The following is a 25114-nucleotide window of genomic DNA, read 5'->3' on the forward strand; positions in this document are numbered from 1 at the left end:
ATATATGATCCAGTAAAAGATTACACTGGCCATTAGCAATATCAGTAAGCATGAAATAAGTAGCTTCAGTTGTTGGTAACAGACTGCCTTCAGAAGTAAGCTTCATCTTTGCAGACTTTGTGACTTAGTGAACATGCAAGTGTCATGAATTCAGGTTAAGAGTAGTAGCAATTGTCTGATCTTCTCAAGATGGTCTTTGAACTTGTACCGTGACAGGAGGGTATAGGAGAAGAAACCCCTATTCTCTACATTTCTATATTCTAGGTATTAAATAGATGATCATACTTGTGTCTTTGTTTCTCATCTCCACATTCTTGATCTCTTCTTGAAGTCTTCGGCTCTCTTCTTTGAATCCCTCTTTGAGTAGCCGTTCCTGTTCCTAAGAGGTAAAGAAATAGTGAATCTAGTAGAGAAGAAAGTAAGATTATTAAATCTGTTACATATTTTTTCTGATAATTTTTCTTTTAGTACTTCCAATAAGTGCTCAAGTGCTTTGACATTCTTTCTTCAATTCTGTCCTCCTAAAATTCCATTATGTCTCTCTGGAGTCGTCTATCCTTGCTACAATTTTTCTGTTTTTTTTTTTCTAGGTTAAGAATATATTTTTCCTATTTATAATTCCTGAAATATTTTTGCCACAGAATTCCATCCTGAGATCTTTTTTTTTTTCTTTTCTTTTTATGGGAAGAAATTTTATTACACAAGAGAATCTTTGGGTTTGGTACTCAGAAATCATCATTTTTTTTATTTCAGGTCATTATCAGGGTACAAAAGTTCAGGTTATATATATTGCCCATGCCCCCCCATCCCCACGAGTCCAAGCTTCAAGCATGTCCATTTCCCAGACAGTGCACATCGCACTCATCACAGAGTCTGGCTCTGTTGCCTGGGCTAGAGTGCCATGGCGTCAGCCTAGTTCACAGCAACCTCAAACTTCTGGGCTCAGGCAATTCTTCTGCCTCAGCATCCCAAGTAACTGGGACGACAGGCATGAACTACCATGCCTGGCTAATTTCTTCTATATATTTTTAGTTATCCAGCTAATTTCTTTCTATTTTTATTAGAGACGGGGTCTCGCTATTGCTCAGGCTGCTATCCAACTGCTGACCTCGAACGATCCTCCCACTTCGGCCTCCCAGAGCACTAGGGCATCCTGAGATTTTTGATTCCACATTGAACACAGTTATTTAATCTAAATTGTAAACGTTTTGTTTGTTTCAACTTTCACTTATATAATGTGGATTTTTCATATGCATACTCCAGAAAAATGTTTGAAATTCAAAGGAAGATTTCCTACATGAATCTCACAATCATGGGAGCTGTCTGATGAGGGAATTCTAAATAAGCTCCCAAAATTTAAGTGAGACCAGTACGAGGAAATACTGATACTGAAGAGATCAGGGATTGCTATAGCCCACAGGGCATTGCTGGAGTGACATCCAGACTCAACGTAGACCCCAAGTGGGGCCTGAGGAACAGGAAGGCACTGGAATAAGGTTGACCATTGGCAAGAGTGATGCTCAACTGTGCCCAGAGACTTTGTTAACTCCCAGTCTGACCCACCATATGGCCTCAAAGCTCCAACATATTCCAGGACACAAATAAACCCTGGAATAAACTTGAATGCTTAAACAATGTGCTATGTGGTTATGTGTCTTCCTATTCATTAAGGTGCTTCCAGAGATAAAGTCCTAACAGATATGGAAAAAAAATCACTATTTCCCAGCCTAGACTCATTGTCATGAGTTATGATGTAGAAAATTTACTAAAACTCATTAAATTATCATTTTCTCATTTAATAAATAAGAATAAAATAGTTCCTATTCCATTAGCCAAATTCAATCACAGAATGCCTATAAAATATGTATGCAAAGCCTGGCAGTGAATAGCTACTGTTTAGTAGTGATTTAACACAGTGGATTTCATGGGATTTTATTCTATAAGCAAATGGCATTTAGTAATTATAGATGACTGGGGCTAGACAGAGGAAGGGAATGAAAATCCTACTAGGGTATGGGTTAGAAAATTCCTTTTTCCACATGTTCTAAGCTCTAGACTGTGCTTTTAATTCTGTACAGTGAAAGATAAAAGAAATGGCATAATGAATACCTGAAGTTTAAGAGCTATAGTCTTCTCTTGCTCTGCCAGCAACTGGGCCCTGTCCCTCTCCATCTTCTCAGTCAATTGTTTTATGTGCTCCTGATAACTCTTTACTTTTTGTTCCATCATCTGCATGTTCATCTTTTGTATTTCCTCCAACTGTTTTGCAGTAGCCTTTGCACATTCAGCTTTTCTACGTTCCTCTGAGGTAAAGGAAAGAAAAGTTGCATAGGTTTGCCTTGGTGAGCTAATTAGACTTATATGAGATCATGAGAGTAGAGCTCCCTTAATGGGATTAGTGTTCTCATGAGAACTTGACCAGACCAGACTCGCTCCTTCCACCAGGTGAGGATCCAATGAGAAAGCAGCCATCCGTAAACTGGAAAGAGGGCTTAGGAAGAACTTGACCATGCTGGAAGCCTGATCTCAGACTGGCAGCCTACAAACTATGTGATACAAATTTTGGTTGATTTAGCTACCTGTTTATGGTATTCTGTTATGGCAGCCCAAACTGATAAGCCACAGAATTTCCTTCTTCCTTCCACATTTACTTGTTATTATTGCCATTTGATAGAAGAAATTTCCTGGAAACATTTTTCTTTAGGGGTGACTATAATGTAATTGACTGCATATGCCACTCTCAGAATGACTTCAAGAGCTACAATTATTTTATGGTTTTTGTTCTGCTTTAATAATCACAGTTTTACTTGAAAAAACATTTAAACTTTTAAGAGCTTTTGTGCATATGAAGTCTCTTGGCTTACTCCTTACCTTCAATCTCCTTTTCCTTGTTTGTGAGAGCCTCGTCTGTCTTTAGAATTGCATTTATCATAGACTGCTTGGAGCTCAAGTAGGTCTGCAGAACCTCTTCAGCCTTAGAATCCAGAGAAGAGAGTTAGCAGCAGGAAATGGCCGTACACATTTGTTCCTGTTTGTGTGCCCACCATCTTTTCCTCTAGGAATTGTTCCTCCAGGCCTGCTCTGCCTGGTAGTCAAGATTCCCAGTCACAAGGGCAGACACACACTCAGCTGGGCAATCAGAGCACCCCACTTAGCCGGGTCCTTTTTAGGGGGATGTTATAGATACTGCGAAGCAGAGATTCCAGGTTGGTTTAGATTGAGGGCTCCAAATTTGGAGCTCTGGGTGTTGTGGTTCCATGTGGGCTGAGCTTGCTGGTGAATGAAGTTGCTGTAGAGCAAGCAGATCAGAGAGATGGAGGCGGAAGAAGAATGGAGGGAAGGGTGGGAATAGGACGAAGTGACAAAGAGAGAAAGAGAGGATGACATTGTTTGTACTCTTGGATCCAGGCTCTCCTTAAAGCCAGCATGAAGCCTAAACTGATAAATTAGTGTTTCTGCTTAAGCAACAGTCAGTGGCTTCTGTACTTTGAAGCATCAAATGTCCAGTTGTAAGAGAGTGTTACCCTGATGATTAATCTCAAAATTCAATTGGTATCTCAAATATTAGTTGAGTGTCCTCTCTTTGATGTAACCTAGAACATATGTGGTATAATAGGCTCCAAGTACCTGTTTATTGAATAAAAACATAAGTGCTATGTAGACAAAAACCAGATGGGTGTGCAAATATGCTTGGTAATATTGGTATTTGAAAGAGGTACCTCAGCAACTTCCCAGAGTACAAAGATAAATCTTGGTTACCTGTATCCCCTTCCTTGGTTCCTGATAGTACTTTTCCTTCAGCTTTTGTGTCTTCTGAATAAAGAGATGATAGCCCCCTGGCTTTGAATAAATCCCCTGGTTCACTTCTTCTTCCAGAGGACTGAAAATATCCTGAAGTAAAGTCTGGCAACGATCTGATGATGCTTCCTGATTCTGTTTACAAAAGCCATTCCACCTTTTGTCTAGTTGACACTTCAATGTAAAAACAGAAAATAAAAAATATAACCAGAAAAAGATGTTAGTAAGGTCTCATAATTTCTGGAAATGCTTCTCAAAAACTCTGTCTCCCCAAATCTTATAGGCAACTAGCAGAACTGTGTCTTTACTCTTGACTTGTACTCTCTTCTGAAGTCCCCTTTCCCTTAGGTGTGATATTCAGAGCAGAGATTTTGGGCTCTGTGCAAACTTGTACAAGTCAACTTCTGGTTTTCCAGTGAGACTGCTGATTGCCATAAATGGCACAAATGTAAAGCATAAGCCTACTGATGACAACTAAGATTGTAAATTTCATTTCTTTTGGTTATTATGATTGCAGATAAACCTGATGATAGTGGGCATGTAATTTGAGTAGATGCTCTGGTTGTAGTTATATGCATTTAATTAAAGGGTAGACATATATTTATTAATAAAAATGTTTTAAAACTTGGAGTATGTCAAATTAAAATTGGTCCTTCTACTTATTATGATTACAAATATGTAGCTGTCACCATTTGAAAAGCTTGTATGAATATCTTCTATCAAAATGAATACTCATTTCATTCCCTGGCATTAATAGTACTCTGCCTTCTAGTACTCTAATCTATATCAACTTGAGTGAAAAAAATACCGCTAATTCCATTTGAAATACGTGGTCTATATCTTTGAAGGAATTCCTGGTGAAGATTTCAATGGCCTCCCTCTCACTGGTCCTGTGCAGGTCCAGCAGCTCCTGGAGGGTCTCTGTGGGCAGCTGCACCTTCTGACCCATCTGCTGGTCATAGTGGGCAATGGCCTTTTGCACTGCAGCCGAGTTCTCTATCTGGGCCAAGGCCAGGACTGCGTTCTCCATGCAGGGTAGAGCCCCACTGCTGATGGCACTGACATAGGTCACCACCAGGCTCTCTAGACCTAAAAATATAGAACAAATGATGATGTTTGTTGTAGGTAGGGTGTAGGAAGGTCTCTATTGTGTTTAATTCTGAGACTGTCTATTTTTAGCTGTTTGCCTCATTAATGCCATGAGCATCATGGGGAAGAGTCTGATACAAAAACAGATTGTCAGACCTTCTCTCAGACCTTCTGAAACATAACCTTGCCCTTGACAACATACCCAGGCGCCATGTATGTGCACCATAGGTTGAGAATTCCTGCACTATATAAGGGAAGTGTGTTGAGTGTTTGTGTCAACTTGAGCCCTAAGCACCCTTAGGACAGGAACCATACCTCTCTCATTGATGTCTGTATCATCTCTGCTCTGTATCATGCCCCGTGGTTAGCCTTTAATCAATATCTGCAGACCAGAGTGCCATTCCAGTCAGATGGCGTCCTTCATTTGGTTCATTCTAACTCAGTGTTGTTCATGAACTTTCTGGGATAAATAAAATGTTCTATGTCTATGCTGTCCATTATGGAAGCCACTAACTAGATGTAGCTCTGGAGCCCTTGAAAGAATGCTATGTGATCTGAATTTTTAATTTTCTTAAATTTTAATTAATGTGTGTTTGAATTGAAATGGCAATACTCATGTCTACTGGCTACCTAATTGCAGTGTGTAAGTCTAGCCCACTGGGACAATACTGAGAGAGATTCTTTCCCTTGGCCTTCACTATCTTTTCCCACCCCAAAGATTTGACTAATGTTAAGCATTAGATACTTGCTGACACTGTTAGAATTTCACAAATTATAGCAGTAGACACTGCATTTTTCAAAGCTGAAAATAAGTGAGTGTAATTTCATCCCTTCTTAGTCTTGACAATGAGTGTAAAACTGGGAAGGGGACTCACGAGGTCCATTGACCTTGATGCCTCCAGGAAGAGTTTTAGTCTTGGAATGGCTGAAGGTGTAGCAACAGAATTCTGCCACTTGTTGCACAAAATCAGGATCCAGCTCATCATCCTGTAGTGTTTCAAGCTGGCCAAGCTTCTTCCACTCAGTGGGTGGGGAGAAGACAAAGCATTTCTTGTTTGGGAAGAACTTTCGGATGCAGAGTCGGGGCAGGTTATAATTTTTATCTTTTTCACCGGTCTCTAGAGAAAAATAAAGAGGGTTGTATCTAGTACAGTGTTAATGTGTCATTTAAAATATCTTCAAATAACTCTTTCTTCTACTGCATTTTCTTTAGCTATGTGCAATTTCACAAAACCTAAGGAGGGAGATGACAGCAACCCTTTAATAGTACAGGTAAAGGGAAAGGAAAAGAACCTTGAGTTTGGAAGACTGGAGATGCCGGTCACTTGCCCCTCCACAAAGAAGGACCAAAACACGCTGAATAGAGCATCTGAGAAGGAACACTGGAATTCAGCAGGGAAGTGATGGGGACTCGAGGCACAGAAGGATCAGGAAGCCAAGCAGTCATCTGGCCAGGATTGGCTCAGAACCATGGGGAACTTGCCATTTTGGGTAAAAGGTAAGCAACAGATCACCACCAGTCCACCTTCTCACTACAGTCACCAGAAATCCTGGCCACAGGAGAGCCCCTGGCCCTCACAGGCTCTGAGCCTAGTATAGGTAGCCACCTAGAGTCCACATGACTGCATTGTTTCAGAGAAGGAGTTTACACTGGGTCTTACTCACCACTCTAGATCCAACTACCTGAAGCACTGTGCCATATTGAGAGCCCAGCACCCACCAGACTAACTCTTGCCCTTTAGCCTAATACTCCTGCATCTCCCATCCTTGGAAACCTGCAGACAGCCCTTCGTGTCCACCCAAAGTCCTTCAGTGTCATGATACCAGCTGGATCCAGTGGTACAGCCAATAGCACCCTAGCCTACATCTCAGAGAACAGGTAGAGCAGCACATCAGGGAGCGTGTCACCAGGACAAAGGGAACTGAAGCACATGCTTCCCAGGGACTGAGATCCTGCTGCTCCACCTGCTGCCACTGACAGCAACTCCACCTTCTCCAGAGTGGGGTTGCCATGCACCTGCGTGAACCATTGGGGGCCTCAGAATAGTCTTACCGCACTAGCCCCTGACACCTATTAGAGTACACATGCATGTGGTCCAGAGGTCTGAGGACACGCCTGCCCTGCCTGTCATCAGCAGTGCTCCTGTAGACAGTGGTGGGACCTAGGGAGGTCCTTCTTGCCCACTAGAGCTTGTGCCTGTGCAAGTCATCCAGGAACCTAAGGACAGGCCTGCCTCACCTGTAGCCACTGCTGCCACAACCAGCACATGCATGCAGCATCCAGGGTCCTGAGAGTGGGCCTTCCTTGCATACTGTCACAGACACCTATGTGTATCTAGTGGGGGCCCTGGGACTGAACCACCCAACCTGTTGTTGCCCTTGCCCACCTGCACATGCCACTTGGGGTCTGAGTCCTCACCTGCCTAGCCTGCCACTGCCACTGCACGTGCCCTCTCGGGGAACCCAGGGGCCTGAGGACTGACTGCCACCATTAGTGCCACTGCAGGCACAATGCATGCTGCTCAGGGACTTGATGGTCTACCTGCTCTGCCTACACATGCTCACCTGCACCTCAACAGGCTGCCTGGGGAACTGAGGACTGGCCTGCTGGGGTTCCCTACTGCCACCAGTGGTGCCTGGGGACCAGCCCACCTGATGGGCTATCTCTCATCATGAAAGCACACAAAAGTATGAAAGTTACTGGTAGAGCAGATACACAGAGGGGAAAGAGAAAGTAATCAAACATTATCACTACAAAACCCTCATCAAATTGTTAGGTAGAAAGTACAATTTTCCCTCTTTGCAGATGACATGATCTTATGTACAGAAAATCCTAAAGACTCCACCAAAAATCTTTTAGAACTTGTAAACAAATTCAGCAAATTTTAAAGATTAAAAAGTCTATATACAAAAATCAGTAGCATTTCTATAAACCAATAAAGAAATAATAAAGAAATCAATAAAGTAATTCCAATTACAATAGCTACACACAAAAAATAAAATGCCTAGGAATAAATTTAACCAAGATGAAAGACCATACAAAGTGTAGAATTATTTTTTCTAGAACCCAAGTGCCCTTCAATACATGAGTGGATTAATAAAATGTGGTATATGTATACCATGGAGTTCTACTCAGCCACGAAAAGGAATGATGATCTAGTATCTCTTGTATTATCCTAGATAGAGCTGGATCCCATTCTACTAAGTAAGGTAGCACGAGAATGGAAAAAGAAGCACCACATGTACTCACCATCAAATTGGTATTAACTGAACAATACTTGAGTGCACATAGAGTAATAACATTCATCGGGTGCTGAGCACATGGGAGTGGGGAGGACGGAATGGGTATATACACACCTAATGGTTGCGGTGCTCACTGTATGGGGGATGGACATGCTTGAAGCTCTGACTCGGGTGGGGCAAAGGCAATATATGTAACCTAAATATTTGTACCCCTGTAATATGCTGAAGTAGAAGAAAAATTTAAAAAGATGAAAGACCACTACAAAATAAACAAAAACCAACCAAAAAAAATAAGTTAAAAAACATTGATGAAAGAAATTGAATAAGACACAAACAAACTGAAAGACATCCCATGCCCATGGATCAGAAGAATATTATTGTTAAAATGATCATACTGTCAATAGCAATCTACAGATTTAATGTATTCCCTATCAAAATACAAATTAAAATTTTACAGAAAGAGAAAAAAAATTAAAATTCATATGGAATCAAAAAGAAACACTGAATATCCAAACCAATCCTAAACAAAAAGCTGGATATATTACATTAACTGACCTCAAATTACATTAATACTACAAGGCTAAGTAACCAAAACAGCATGGTATTGATATAGAAAATATACACGTAGATCAGTGGAACAGAATGGAGAACCCAGGCATAAAGCCACATATTTACAGCCAATTGATCTTTGACAAAGCTCACAAAAACATCCACTAGGGAAAAGGCACCCTTTTCAATAAATGGTGCTGCAAAAATTGGATAGCCATATGCAGAAGAATGAAACTGAACGTGTTTCTCTCCCTATATACAAAAGTTAACTCAAGATGGATTAAAGACTTAAATTTAAGACCTGATACTATAAAAACAGTAGAAAATCACTTAGGAAAAACTCTTATGGACATTGGTCTAGGCAAGAGCTCAAAAGCACAGGGAACAAAACAAAACTAAGCAAATAAACTTAATTAAGCTAAAAAGCTTCTGCACAACAAAAGAAATAATGGACAGAATGAACAGACAACCTGTAGAATGGGAGAAAATATTTGCAGACTATGCATCCCATAGGGGATTAACATTCAGAATTTTCACGGAACTAAAACAACAACAAAAATCAAAAAATCCCACTAAAAATGGAAAAAAGATATATACACATATTTCATAATAGGAAATACAAATGGCCAACAGGCATATGAAAAAGTACTCAACATTACCAATCAAAACAGAAATGTACATTAAAACCACAATGAGATATCATCTTACATGAGTTAGAATTGCTTTTAATAAAAAGACAAAAAATAACAGGTATTGGTGAGAATGAAGAAAAAAGGGAATGCTTATACAGTTTTGGTGGAAATGTAAGTTAGTATTAATACAACCTATAGGGAAAACAGTATGGAGATTTCTCAAATAACTAAAACTAGACCTACCACTGTATCCAGCAATCCCACTACTAGGTACATACCCAAAGGGAAAAAGAATCATCCTATGAAAAAGACACTTGCACTTGTATGTTTATTGCAGCAATATCCACAACAGCAAAGATATGGAATCAACCTAATTTCCATCAGTGGGGATTGGATAAAAGAAATGTGGTACATATACACAATGGAATACTATCCAGCCATAAAAAAGAATGAAATCATGGCTTTTGCAGCAACATGGAGGGAATAGGAGGCCATTATCTTAAATGAAACAAGTTAGACACAGAAAGACAAATACAGCATGTTTTTCTTTACAAGTGGGAACTAAATAATGTATACACATGGATGTAGAGTGTGGAATGTTAGAAAATGGGGACTTGGAAGGCTGAAGGGGTGGGAGGGTTTTGGATAATGAAAAATTACTTAATGAGTACAATATATGCTATTTGGGTGATGGGTACCTTAAAAGCCCTGAGTTTATCACTATGCAATCCACACATGTAACAAAAATACACTTGTACCCCATAAATTCATGTGAATAAAAAGTGCAAACTACGGTACAAAGCTATAGTAAAATAAACAGCATGGTTTTGGTAAAAAGATGGACACATAGACTAATGGAATAGAATAAAGAACCCAGAAGTAAATCCTTACATCTACAGCCAACTGATTTTTGACAAAGATGCCAAGAATACACAATGGGGAAAGGACACCCTCTTCCTTAAGTGGTGCTTGGAAAACTGGATTTCCATATGCCGAAAAATGAAACTAAATCTTGACCCCTTACTACATACAAAAACTAACTGACAATGGATTAAGACTTAAATGTAAGACTCAAAACTATAGAACTATTAGAAGAAAATATAGGGAAAAACTTCAGTACATTAGTCCAGGCAAAGAGTTTACGGCTAAGACTTCAAAAACACAGGCAACAAAAATAGACAAATGCAGCTATATTAAACTAAAAATCTTTTGCAGAGAAAAGGAAACAACGGAGTGAAGAGACAACCTGTGGAGTGGGCAAATGTATTTATAAACTATTCATCTGATAAAAGATTAATATTCAGAACATACAAAGAACTCAAACAACTCAGCAGCAAAAAAGCCCCTAAATAATACCATTAAAAAGTGGGCAACAGATATTTCTCAAAAGAAGAGAAACAAATGGTCAAGAAATATATGAAAAAAATGCTCAACATCACTAATTATTAGGAATATGCAAAAAACCCTCAAAAACCATAATGAGATATCATCTTATCTCAGCTAGAATGGCTATTATCACAAAGGAAAACAACAATAACAAATAAAACTGTGCTAGTTAGGAAGCACAGAAAAAGAACCTCTTATACACTATTAGTGGGAATGTAAATTATTACAGCCATTAGTATGGCATTTCTCAAAAAACTGAACATAGAACTACTACATGATCTAGCAATCTCACTGCTGGATATTTATCCAAAGGAAAGAACATCAGCATATTAAAGAGATAGCAGAGCTCCCATGTTTATTGCAGCACTATTGTAATAGCTAATATATGAAATCAACCTAAATTTCCATCTACAGATGCATTGATAAAGAAAATGTGGTATATATACACAATGGAATACTATTTAGCCATGACAATAATAAAATTCTATCATTCATGACAACATATATGAACCTGGAGGACATTATGTTAAATGAAATAAGGCAGGCACAGAAAAATAAATACTGCATGTTCTCACTCATATGTGGAAGCTGAAAAAAATCTTTGAGCTCATGAAGTAGAGAGTAGTACTGTGAGTGTTAGAGGGTGAGAAGGGTGGCAGGGAAGGGAGAATGGGAAAATGTTGGTTAACAGATGCAATGTTGCAGACAGATAGGAGGAATGATTTCTCATGTTTTGAAGCAAAGCTGGGTAAACAAAGTTAACAATAATTTATTGTATACTTTCAAGATGCTAGAAGGGAGGATTTAGAAGCTTCACAAGACAAAGGTATGATAAACTTTTGAGGTGATGGATACACTGATTACACTGATTTGAACATTACACATTGTATACACTTATTGAAATACCACTCTGTATCCCATAAATATGTACAATTATTATGAGTCAACTAAAAATAAAAGGAAAAGAAGAAACTTGTCTCAATACCAGAGGTATAGTGCAATAAAAATTAATCTTTTAAATCAGATACTAAACAAGAATTACTTCTTAGAAATAGCCTGGTGAATAGAAATAGAAAACTGGGAATGTAAACACCTATACAGAATTGTTAATTCTTTGGAAAGCATTTACCTTGTTTTAACTTCAAGGAATTCTCTAGGTACTCATCCGGTGTGAGGGACTGTCCATCCACCTCCAGCTTCAGGATAAAATCTCTTAGTGTCCACACAAAGTCTGGGAAGAAGCTCACGAATTCAACTGAATCCTCACCCTCATTTGCATCAGGTGAGGATTTTGCTCGGATTCGATCTGTCAGCTCTGTCACATAGCTGAGTAGTTGACTAAGGAAACAAGGCAGAATGAAGAGGGACCCCATCCCATATTCCTTCCACATACCCCCAATCCTTCATTTTGCCTTTTTTTGGAAACCTCAGTATCCATTCTTCAGTAGAAGAACTGGGATCTTCTTCCCCCTGTACTTGAATTTTTACGAATATTTTCTCTTTTTGAGCTTGATTCACCACGACTCAGAGTCTGGCAGCTGGTTTATTAGGGCAGGCCTTTATTCTCACTTTGGGCTGTTCTGGAGCACAAAAAGGATACTGCAGTTGGTCCATGGCCTGCTGGTTGATGGTTCCCATGCTGTTGTACACGAAGGTGCTGCTCAGGAGGATGGCCAGCGCAAAGATCCAGGAGTCATTCTGGTTGTCTCCCTGGAAGTCACAATGCAATTGGGACAGAAGTATTTTCCAAATCACCAGTGGTAAAATCATGCTCATTAAATTATGGTTTTCAGACTAATGACCTATGAAAGGAACTCAAATCCAAACAGAAGTGATTGGAGTTTGAATGATTTTTGAATAGTATTTTTGGATTCTACAGATTCTTATCAAGTCCTATTGTGATCATTGGCAGATAATTGGAAAATTACTGGTGTGCATTTCAAGGCTTCAAATATAATTGAACTTTTAAAATGTTTATTCTTTCTTAATAGCAAAATTTTCTATAAGACAGTAATACTTGAGCAATTATTATGCACCTGACACAATATTTTTCTTATTAAATATTCCAAACAATACCATGAGGAAAATACAGACCCATCACACCCATTTTGCACATCAGTAAGCTGAAGCTAAAAGAAGCCAAATAATTTCACATTCGTAATGTGCAAAGGCCACTGAGTTAATGACAGAGTATAAATTTAAACACAAAGTCATGGGGCTTCGGTACCCAAATCCTTATCTAAAGATCTCTGCTGAATAAGACTCATGACACGGAGTTTATTTGTGCTGCCTTTATGCATCTGCATTGACTCATATAGCTTACTGTTGTTACTAGTCAAAATACTGTCTGTTGATCACTATGCTATCTGCAAGGATTCTCTTTTATGAATATTTTCCTCACCTCTCATTGCTAAACTTGGCCTCAGAACGTATTAACAGACATTGAAAAAAAATTATAGTTATGTGCAAGCTCTTATTTAAGGAAAAACTAAATAGTGTAGAGCATATCAGAGAATATGAGGGGCTTATTCCAAAATTGAATTCTTTTTTAATTCATTTTGTTAATTTAATTTTTTTCTGCATATTATGGGGGTACACATGTTTAGGTTACATATATTGCCTTTGCCCCACCTGAGTCAGAGCCTCAAGCGTGTCCATCCCCCAGATGGTATTAGGTGTGAATGTACCCATCCCCTCTTCCCCCACCTGCCCAATACCCGATGAATATTACTACTATGTGCTCATAAGTGTTCATCAGTTAATACCAATTCGATGGTGAGTACATGTGGTGCTTGTTTTTCCATTCTTGTGCTACTTCACTTAGTAGAATGGGCTCTAGCTCTACCCAGGATACTACAAGAGGTGCTAGATCACCACTGATTTTTTTGTGGCTGAGTAGAACTCCATGGTATACATATACCACATTTTATTAATCCACTCATGGATTGATGGGCACTTGAGTTGTTTCTACATCTTTACAATTGTGAATTGTGCTTCTGTAAACATTCTAGTGCAGATGTCTTTTTTATAGAATGTCTGTTTTTCCTTTGGGTGGATGCCCAGTAATGGGATTGGTGGATCAAATGGTAGTTCTACTTATAGCTCTTTGAGGTATCTCCATATTAACATTCCACAGAGGTTATTCAAGTTTGCAGTCCCACCAGCAGTGTATGAGTGTTCCTGTCTCTCCACATCCATGGCAACAGTTATTGTTTGGGGGATTTTTGATAAAAGCCACTCTCACTGGAGTTAAGTGATACCTCACTGTGGTTTTGATTTGCATTTTCCTGATGATTAGAGATGTTGAGCATTTTTTCATATGTTTGTTGGCCATTAGTCTGTCTTCTTTTGGAAAGTTTCTGTTCATGTCTTTGCCCACTTTCTAATGGGGTTGTTTGATATATTTTTTTTTTTTTTGCTGATTTTCCTAAGTTCTATATAGATTCTAGTTATCACCCCTTTATCGGATGTGTAGCATGTGAGTATTTTCTCCTATCTGTAGGTTGTCTGTTTACTCTCGTGATAGTTTCCTTGGCTGTGCAGAAGCTTTTGAATTTGATCAGGTTCCATTTATTTATTTTTGTTGTTGCTGTGATTGCCTTTGGGGTATTCTCTTTAAAAATTTTTTTTCATCGTATTATGGGGGTATAAATGTTTAGGTTTCATATATTGCCCTTGCCCCACCCGAGTCAGAGCTTTAAGCATGTCCATCCCCCAGATGATGTGCACCGCACCAACTAGGAGTGTATTTACCCATCTCCTCCTCCCCCCTCCCACCTGCCCAAAACCCGATGAATGTTACTACTATAAGTGCACTTAAGTGTTGTTCAGTTAATATCAATTTGATGGTGAGTACATATGGTGCTTGTTTTTCCATTCTTGTGCTACTTCACTTAGTAGAATGGGCTTCAGCTCTACCCAGGACAATACAAGAGGTGCTAGATCACCATTCTTTCCCTAGGCCAACTGAAACAGTATCCACACCTCTCATCTCTCATGAAAATCAACTCATGGTGGATAACAGATTTCAATATAAGACATGAAATCATAAGAATTCTAGGAGAAAATGTTGCAAAATTGAATTCTCAATTCTTACCTTCTCTACATCTCCCAGGCCCTCGGTGTCAAGCAGAACCAGAGTGTGGTCTGGCTTGCTGGGATGGTGCACACACCACATCCAGATTCCTTTGGTGTGAGATTGCACTGTGCAGCCCAGAGAAAAGCCTGAAAGGGTGAGTAGAGATAAGAGGGGGTGGAATTTCAATATCAGGCAGTTCAGGAAATTCAGATGAAAGTTAGTGTAATCAAAGTTAGGAACCATAACCTACACCACAACCTGTATTGATCTTATTTGGTATCAGAGAAATAGAGAAAGTAGATGAAAAAATATTCAACAGTTTCATGATAGAAATAATCAATAAATAAGCAATATAAGGAAATGACATCAATGTAATAAAGGCCATATATGAAAAACCCACAGCCATCATCATACTCAAAGGTGAAAGCCTGAAAGCTTTTCCTCTAAGATCAGGAACCAGAGAAGGATTCACACTTTTGCCTCTTCTGTTCGACATAGCATTGGGAGTCCTATCCAGAGTAACTAGGCAAGAAAAGCAAATAGAAGTCATCCAAAGTATAAAGGAAGACTTAAAATGATCTGCTCACAGATGACATGATCTTATGTATAGAAAACCTTAAATATTACACACAAGAACTATTGGAACTAAAAAAAGAGTCAGCAAAGGTGCAGCATAAAAAATCAACATGCAGAAATCAGTTGCACTTTTATATACTAACAATGAACAATCTGAAAATAAAGAAGATGATTCCATTTATAGGAGCATCAAAAGAATAAACTACTCATGAATAAACTTAAACAAGTGAAAGACATATAGTGAAAACTATCAGATAGTGTTGAAAGAAATTAAAGACACAAATAATTAGAGAAACATCCTGAGTTGATGGCTTGGACAACTTAATATTTTCAAGATGTCACTACTACCAAGGCGGTATACAGATTCCGTGGAATTCCTATCAAATTCCAAATGACAGTTTTGTAGAAATAGAAAAATCCACCCTAATTTTGATATGAAATCTCAACATACCTCCACAGAGATCTCCAAAGAGCAAAAAGACTCTTAAAAAGGAAAAATAAAGTTGCGGTCTCATAGTTTCTGAGTTCTGAAACTTACTGTTAGAACAAAGTGATTAAAACTGTTGTACTGGCATAAAGACTGACATATGGACCAATGGAAGAGAATAGAGACCCTAGAAATAAACTTTTACATATATGGTGAAATGATTCTCAAAAGGGTCCAAAATCATTCAATGATGAAAAGAGAGTCTCTTCAACAAATGATGTTAGGAAAACAGGATGTCCATGTGCAAAAGAAAGAAAGATAGAAAGAAGAAAGAAAAGGAGAAATAAAAGGATGGTTACCTTACACCATAAAAAATTGTCTCAAAATAGAGCAAACACCTAATGTTAGTCCTAAAGCCATAAAATTCATAGACAAAAACATAGGGGAAGAGCTTTGTAAATTGAATTTCTCAATGATTTCCTAGATATGACACCAAAAGCATAGACAACACAAGAACAAATACCTAATTTTGTCTTCATCAAAATTAAAAACTTTTATCCAACGATAAATCTAGATGGGAAGGGCTCAGCGAAAAAACATGGGGAGCACAAACAATCAAACGGAAAGCTCACCCCGAAAGAGAATTACCAGCTCTCAAACATTTGACACAAACCAGACTCAAAACACCAACATGTCACAGGAAGAATTCCAATTATGGATCATAAACAAGCTGAATAATATACAAGAATCAATGGATAAACAACACAAGGAAAACACAAAAAAAATTGAGGATTTGGGGGAAAAATTCACTAAAGAAATTGAAATATTGAAGAAAAACCAAACTGAACTCCTAGAAATGAAGAATTCACTCAGAGAGCTACAAAACACTGTGGAAAGTCTCAAGAGCAGGGTAGATCAAACAGAGGAAAGAATCTCAGAAATGGAAGATAACTCTTTCCAACTAAATAAGTCAGTCACAGAGATAGATCAAAGAAGTAAGAGAAATGATCAGAGTCTTCAAGAAATGTGGGATTATGTGAAGAAACCTAACTTGAGAGTTACTGGCATTCCTGAGGGTGAAGAAGATAATAAGCAAGAGTTGGACAAGCTATTTGAAGACATAATCGAGGAAAATTTTCCAGGCCTTGCTAATACTCTAGACATACAGATTCAAGAAGCTCAAAGGACCCCTGGGAGATTCATAACAAATAGGAAAACACCACGCCACGTAGTCATCAGGCTGACCAAAATATCCACTAAAGAGTCCCTTCTCTGAGCTGTAAGGAGAAAGAAACAAGTAACTTACAAAGGAAAACCCATCAGAATTAAGCCAGATTTCTCAGCTGAAACCTTAGAAGCAAGAAGAGGTTGGGGCCCCATTTTCACTCTTCTGAAACAGAATAATGCCCAGCCTAGACTCTTGTACCTAGCTAAGCTAAGTTTTCTATATGAAGGAGAAATTAAGACAGTCTCAGATAAACAAAGGTTGAGGGAATTCACCAAGACAAGACCAGCCCTCCAAGAAGTACTCAAAAGAGAGTTACACACGGATCAGCACAAGAAAGATCCACGAATGTAAAACTACTCAAGAGCTAAAGATCAAATTCCAGATACCACAATGGCTCAGGAGAGAAAACATCACAATGAAGTTCTACCCAACAAGCTGAACAAAAAACTGTCTCACTTATCAGTTTTCTCAATAAATGTGAATGGTTTGAATTCCCCACTCAAGAGACATAGACTGGCCCAATGGATAAAAAAACACAATCCAAGTATCTGCTGTCTTCAAGAAACTCACCTAACCTGCAAAGATGCATTTAGACTGAAAATAAAAGGATGGAAATTGATATTTCAAGCAAACGGTAACCAAAAGAAAGCTGGTGTGGCAATCTTAATTTCCAATAACTTAGCTTTCAAACCAACAAAAATAATAAAAGACAAAGATGGCTACTACATACTGATTAAAGGCACAATTCAACAAGAAGCCATGACTATACTCAATATATATGCACCCAACCTAGGTGCACCTAGATTCATAAAGCAAACCCTACTAGATCTGAACCAAATGATAGATAACAATACTGTAATAGCTGGAGACTTTAACACCCCACTGACAGTAGAGGACAGATCCTCTAAACAGAAAATAAACAAAGACATAATGGACCTAAATAGAATGCTAGAACAAATGGGCATGGCTGACATCTATAGGACATTCTACCCAAAGTCCACAGAATATACATTCTTCTCATCAGCTCACGGGACATTCTCTAAGATTGACCATGTCCTAGGACATAAAGCATGTCTTCAAAAATTCAAAAAAATAGAAATTATACCATGCATCTTCTCAGATCACAGCGGAATAAAAGTAACAATGAACACAAACAGAAACCCTCACTCTTACTCAAAGTCATGGAAGCTAAATAACTTTCTCCTGAATAATTATTCTATAAAGGAAGAAATCAAGATGGAAATCAAAAGTTTTTTTGAATTAAATGACAATGGAGATACAACTTATCAAAATCTATGGGACACAGCTAAAGCAGTCCTGAGAGGAAAATTCATATCCATAAATGCCTATATCAAAAAGACAGAAAACCTGCAAACAGGCAACCTAACGAATGGACTCAAAGAGCTGGAGAAAGAAGAACAGAACGACCCCAAAACCAGCAGAAGGCGAGAAATTACTAAGATCAAATCAGAATTAAATGAAAAGGACAACAAAGAAACTATAAGGGAAATTAATAAAACAAAAAGTTGGTTCTTTGAAAAGATAAACAAAATAGACACACCCCTGGCTATACTAACCAAGAACACAAAACTAAAATCTCTAATAACCTCCATTAGGAACATGAAAGGAGAAATCACAACCGATGCTACAGAGATACAAGATACCATCTATGAATTCTACAAAAATCTTTATGCACACAAACTGGAGAATGTGGAGGAAATGGACAAATTTTTAGAAACACATAGTCTTCCCAGGCTCAACCAGGAAGAAATAGAGTACCTGAACAGACCAATATCAAGAACTGAAATCGAAACAGCAATAAAAAACCTTCCCCAAAAGAAAAGCCCTGGTCCAGATGGGTTCACACCTGAATTTTACCATACATACAAAGAAGAACTGGTGCCCATCCTACATAAACTATTCTCCAATATTGAGAAGGATGGAATTCTCCCCAACACGTTCTACCAAGCCAATATAACATTGATACCAAAACCTGGAAAGGACGCAACAAAAATAGAGAACTACAGACCAATTTCCCTCGTGAATATAGATGCAAAAATTTTCAATAAAATACTAGCAAATCGAATCCAAGTACTTATCAAAAAAGTAATCCACCACGACCAAGTGGGCTTCATCCCAGAGATGCAGGGGTGGTTCAACATACGTAAATCTATCAATGTAATTCACCACATAAATAGAAGCAAAAACAAAAACCATATGATCCTCTCATTAGATGCAGAAAAAGCATTTGACAAAATTCAACACCCTTTTATGATAAAAACGCTTAACAAAATAGGCATTGATGGAACCTACCTAAAAATGATGCGAGCCATATATGACAAACCCACAGCCAACATCATACTGAATGGGGAAAAACTGAAAGCACTCCCACTTAGAACTGGAACCAGACAGGGCTGCCCATTGTCTCCATTACTTTTCAACATAGTATTGGAAGTCCTTGCGAGAGCTATCAGGCAAGAGAGCAAAATCAAGGGAGTCCAAATAGGGAAGGAAGAGATCAAACTCTCACTTTTTGCTGATGATATGATGTTATATCTGGAAAACCCCCAGGATTCAACCATGAGACTCCTGGAATTGATTAACGAATATAGCAAAGTCTCAGGCTACAAAATTAATATACACAAATCAGAGGCATTTATATATGCCAATAACAGTCAATCGGAAAACCAAATTAAAGACTCAATACACTTCAAAATAGCAACAAAGAAAATAAAATATCTAGGTATATACCTAACTAAAGAGGTAAAGAACCTCTATAAGGAAAACTATGAAACACTGAGAAAAGAAATAGCAGAACTTGCAAATAGATGGAAAAATATACCATGCTCGTGGATCGGAAGAATCAACATTGTTAAAATGTCTATACTACCCAAAGTGATCTACAGATTCAATGCAATCCCTATTAAATTACCAACATCATTCTTTACAGACATAGAGAAAATAATTATACACTTTGTATGGAATCAAAGAAGACCCCGTATAGCAAAAGCAATTTTAAGCAACAAAAACAAAATGGGAGGTATTAATTTGCCAGACCTCAAACTATACTACAAGGCCATGGTTCTTAAAACAGCCTGGTATTGGCACAAGTGCAGGGACACAGACCAGTGGAACACAACAGAAAATCCAAATATAGAACCATCCTCATATAGTCACCTAATTTTTGACAAAGCGGGAAAGAATATACTCTGGGGACAAGAATCCCTATTCAACAAATGGTGCTGGGAGAATTGGTTAGCCACTTGTAGAAGACTGAAACAGGACCCACAGCTTTCACCTCTCACAAAAATCAAATCACGGTGGATAACAGACTTAAACCTCAGGCGTGATACAATCAGAATTCTAGAAGAAAATGTAGGAAAGACTCTTACAGACATTGGCCTAGGCAAAGAATTTATGAAGAAGACCCCCAAGGCAATCACAGCAGCAACAAAAATAAATGAATGGGACATGATTAAATTAAAAAGCTTCTGCACAGCCAAAGAAACAGTCACGAGAATAAACAGACCACCTACAGAATGGGAAAAAATTTTTGCATACTACACATCAGATAAAGGACTGATAACAAGAATCTATTTAGAACTCAGGAAAATCAGCAAGAAAAAAATCAAGCAACCCTATCAAAAAGTGGGCAAATGACATGAATAGAAACTTCTCGAAAGAAGATATAAGAATGGCTAACAAACATATGAAAAAATGCTCAACATCCCTAATCATCAGAGAAATGCAAATCAAAACCACAATGAGATATCACTTAACTCCAATGAGAATGGCCTTTATCAAAAAAACCCAAAACAACACATGTTGGCGTGGGTGTGGAGAGACAGGAACACTAATACACTGCTGGTGGGACTGCAAACTAGTGCAACCCCTGTGGAAAGCATTATGGAGGTATCTTAAACAGATTCACGTAGACCTGCCATTTGACCCAGCAATCCCATTACTGGGCATATACCCAAAGGAAAAAAGGTCATTCTGTAACAAAGACACATGTACCCGAATGTTTATAGCAGCACAATTCACAATCGCAAAGATGTGGAAACAACCCAAATGCCCATCAATACATGATTGGATTAGTAAGCTGTGGTATATGTATGCCATGGAATATTACTCAGCTATAAGGAATGATGAAGATACGATATCTCTATGGTTCTCCTGGAGAGAGTTGGAACCCATTATATTAAGTGAAGTATCCCAAGAATGGAAAAACAAGCATCACATGTACTCACAGAAAATTGTTTTCCCTGAACATCACCTAAATACAAATCTGGGAACGACACCAATTGGATATCAGACTGAGGTGGGGGGTGGGGGAGGGGATGAGGGTATGCCTACACAATGAGTGCATTGCACACCGTTTGGGGAGCGGTAACACTTGAAGGTGCTGACTCGGGAAGGGGGGGTGGGGAAGGGAGGGATATATACCTCATGATGAGTGCAACACGCCCTATCTGGGGAACAGACACTCCTGGAGCTCTGACTTGGGGGAAAGGCGGTACATGGGCAACATATGTAACCTGCATTTCTGTATTCCCCATGTTTAACAATAAGATGAAATAAAAAAAAAATTAAAAACTTTTGTATATCAAACGATACTATCAACAGAATAAAAAAGCAACATATGAAATGGGAGAAAATATTTGCTAGAGATGTATCTGATGTGGGATTGATAATAATATATAAAGAATTCCTACAATGTAACACAAACAAAAATAAATAAATTAAATAATGAGCAAAGGACTGGCACAGTCATTTTTCCAAAGAAGATATCCACATGGCCAAAAGTACATGAAAAGATGCTCAACATCACAAGTCATTAGGGAAATGCAAATAAAAACCATAGTGAGATACTACTTCACAACCATTAGGATGACAACTATCAAAAAACCAGAAACTAGCAAGTGTTGGAGACGGTGTGGAGAACTAGAACTCTTGTGCATTTCCGGTGGGACTTTAAAATGATACAGCCACAGTGGAAAACAGTAAAATGATTCCTTAAAAAATTAAATAAAGAATGACTGTATGAGACAGCAAGGCCAGTTCTGGGTATAAACCCAAGAGATACGAAAGCAAGGACTCAGATATTTGTACACCCATGTTCATTTCAGAAGTATGCATAATAGCCAAAAATCAGAAGTAACCCAAGTGTCCATTGGGAGACGAACAGATAAACAAGTTGAAACATACATGCAATTATTCAGCTTTAAAAAGGAAGAGAGTTTTGACACATGTTACAACATTGCTGAACCTTTGAGATATTATGCAAATTGAAATAAGCCAGTCACAAAAGGACAAACATTGTATGGTTCCACTTATATGAGGTCCCCATAGTAGTCAAATTCAGAGTCCGGAGTGCTAACCATTACACAATGTAACAGTAGTCAAATTCATAGAGACAGAATGTAGAATGGTGGGAAAGGGGTGAATGTGGAGCTTCTGTTTAATGGGTACAAAGTTTCTGTTGGGGAAGATGACAAAGTTCTGGAGATGAATGGTGGTGATGGCTGCACAACAATGTGAATTACTTGAGCCCACAGACAGTACTGTTAAAAATTGTTAGAAGGGTTGTAGGGCAAGGTGGTATGTTCCTATAATCCAGCTTCTTGGCAGATTCCCTTGAGTGCAGGAATTTGTGACCAACCTGAGCAACACAGGGTGACCGTGTGTCACAAAAATGATTATAATGGTAAATTTTATGTTATGTATATTTTACAACAAAAAAGAATATCCATAATAGAGTGAAAAGTTTTTCTAACCTTAGTGATCAGTGGAAACTTACTGTTATTATATTAACATTTTAATATATGTCTTAAACTTTATTGCAGTTCATTGGGCACATTAATTATTAGCACCTTACCCCTAGGAAAGGAGTGATTTATGCTTTTAAAAAGGGAAACGAAGGCACAGCAGAAATAGTGAGCTGACTCATCTCCTAGAAGAGAGTGAAGACAAAAAGCCCAACCATGAATGGAAAATTAGCTTTCAGTATTCATTCCTGTCTTAGTCTATGTAGGGTTGCCATAAAGGGGTAGGTAAGGCTGGGAAATTTATATATATGTAGAAGAGGTTTATTTGGCTCATGGTTCTGCAGGCTGTACAGGAAGCATGGTTCCAGCACCTGCATATGGTGAGGGCCTGAGACTACTTTTCTATTCATGGTGGAAGGTGAAAGGGAGTCAGTATGTAGAGATCATATGGTGAGAGAGAAAGCAATAGAAAGAGGGGAAGGAGGTGCCAGGTCCTTTATAACTCTCAGGTCTCTCAGGAACTAAAAGAGCAAGAACTCATGCATTACCATGAGGATGGCACCAAGCCATTCAACAGGGATCCACCCCCATAACCCCAACACCTACCATTAGGTCACCATCTTTAACATTGGAGACCAAATTTCAATATGAGATTTGGAGGTGTCAAACAAATGATATCCAGATTATAGCAATCCACATCTCTAACTCTGTCTCCTCTTAAGTCCAAACTGGATGTTGATAGTAGAGGTGGACAGAAGGGTATCATCTGAGCTTTGCTGGTGACACTCACCATTTTTCTCCCCAGCCAGCTTGTTCATCAGGTAGGATTTGCCTGTGCGGTAGAGGCCCACGATAGCCACCACCACCACAGGCCGGGTAATGGCAGACAGGATCTTTAAAGCTTTCTGATTAACCATCAGTTGCCCTTTAATGTTCTCAATGAGACACATTGGGCCTGGCATGTGGATTGCTGAAGCCATGTCCAGGGCGTTCCTTTGTCTGCAGGAGAATAAGTAGAATGAATTAGAATTTCTAGTCTTTTGCATTCAAAAGGTGGAGTCTTAAAATTCCCCAGCGTGGCCTTAAAATTCATTGTGTGTCAGCAAGGTAAATGATGGAATATCTGTATTATTACAGAAAATTAGGGAAGTATTATCAAAGTAGTGTGTTACAAGAATACTGGTATAAAAGGGACTAATTTACATTCAACTACTCTCATAACCCAAATCTTTCTTTTAATTTTTTGTGGGAAACTTTTCTCTTCCATTCTTATTAAAAATTTATACTAGTTAGCAAATGGGAAGCAGAATAGTATTTATGAAATTTATATTGCCTCCTGGCTGTAAGAAATTCTGTTTGTTTATTTATTTATTCTTCTAGTGAATAAAGATCCTTCTGCATAAATGTTTCATTGTTTGATGTGTGCCCTTGGGAAAATTTCCAGAGTTTTAAATGTGTTCCTTCCTCCACCTTTAACTAGTTATGCTTATATCACTGAAATGAGGAGCCATAAAACTTCTCACATTACCATTTTGGGATGGAACCAACATAACTTCCTTTTGTAAATTTTATAAAACTACGTGACCACCTGAAAATTATAGCTAGGGACCCTTCTAAGGCCTTGGAAGGGGCACATGCAAGAGAGGGGTCCTCAAACTTGAGCTTCATTGGCTTAACGGTAAATTATCCTCTAACTCAGTGGGGTAGGAGTGCACAATGGCAAGTACTGAATGTTGCCAAAAAGACTATGCAATAAGGATTAAAGATCAGGAGGCAGATCCAGAGAGCTGGATGGAAGTTGTTTAAATAAACCTTCTCTATTTCCAGCCATACACTTTTAGGTTTTCTGTTGTGCTCTGTTTTTCCATTTGTTAGGGAAGGAGAGGGAGAAATAGGAAGAGGAGGAGTAGAGGGAGTGGGGAGGAGGAGGAGAGTAAGGGCTGGAGGAATGAGGCCAGTGCCTTGCCAAGGCATTCAGGGGAGGAGTTTCCAGAAGGTGGATTAAGGTTATCTGAGGGCATGGAGAGGTCAAGATAAACAAAGATGTTCCCCTTACTGAGGCTCTACAGGAGATTCTTTAGAGAAGAAGCCCTTTGGTAAAGTAGTGAGAAGGAATTCTACTTGCATGGGGGAGGCGTTAAACTAGTAAGTCTGGACTATTTCTGAAGGCAGGACTCCACTCTGAAACAAAGTTCAAATATATGATTAAAAGATATGCTGCTTTCCTGAATCTTGATCTTTCACTGTGGATTTCCCTTTGTTCTTTTTCTTTAAAGGTGTCAGGGGGCTGCTTAGCCTGCATCTCATTCACTGTTCTTTCCTTCTCATGAAAAGAACCTA

General features: G+C 38.6%; 1 protein-coding gene across 1 annotated transcript; it reads right to left on the reverse strand.

Annotated features, from left to right (window-relative positions):
• Positions 1-3720: 3720 nt before the first annotated feature.
• Positions 3721-23754, reverse strand: LOC138390703 (guanylate-binding protein 1-like). Its single transcript, XM_069480174.1, has 7 exons — positions 23565-23754; positions 14794-14921; positions 12298-12407; positions 11827-12023; positions 5763-6005; positions 4607-4887; positions 3721-3972 (listed from the first exon to the last, which is right to left on the reverse strand). Exons 1-7 carry the CDS (start codon positions 23752-23754, stop codon positions 3721-3723), a joined length of 1401 nt encoding a protein of 466 aa, XP_069336275.1.
• Between the last annotated feature and the right edge of the window lie 1360 nt (positions 23755-25114).

The sequence above is a fragment of the Eulemur rufifrons genome, chromosome 8 (genome assembly GCF_041146395.1).
Source record: "Eulemur rufifrons isolate Redbay chromosome 8, OSU_ERuf_1, whole genome shotgun sequence".
Lineage (NCBI taxonomy): Eukaryota > Metazoa > Chordata > Mammalia > Primates > Lemuridae > Eulemur > Eulemur rufifrons.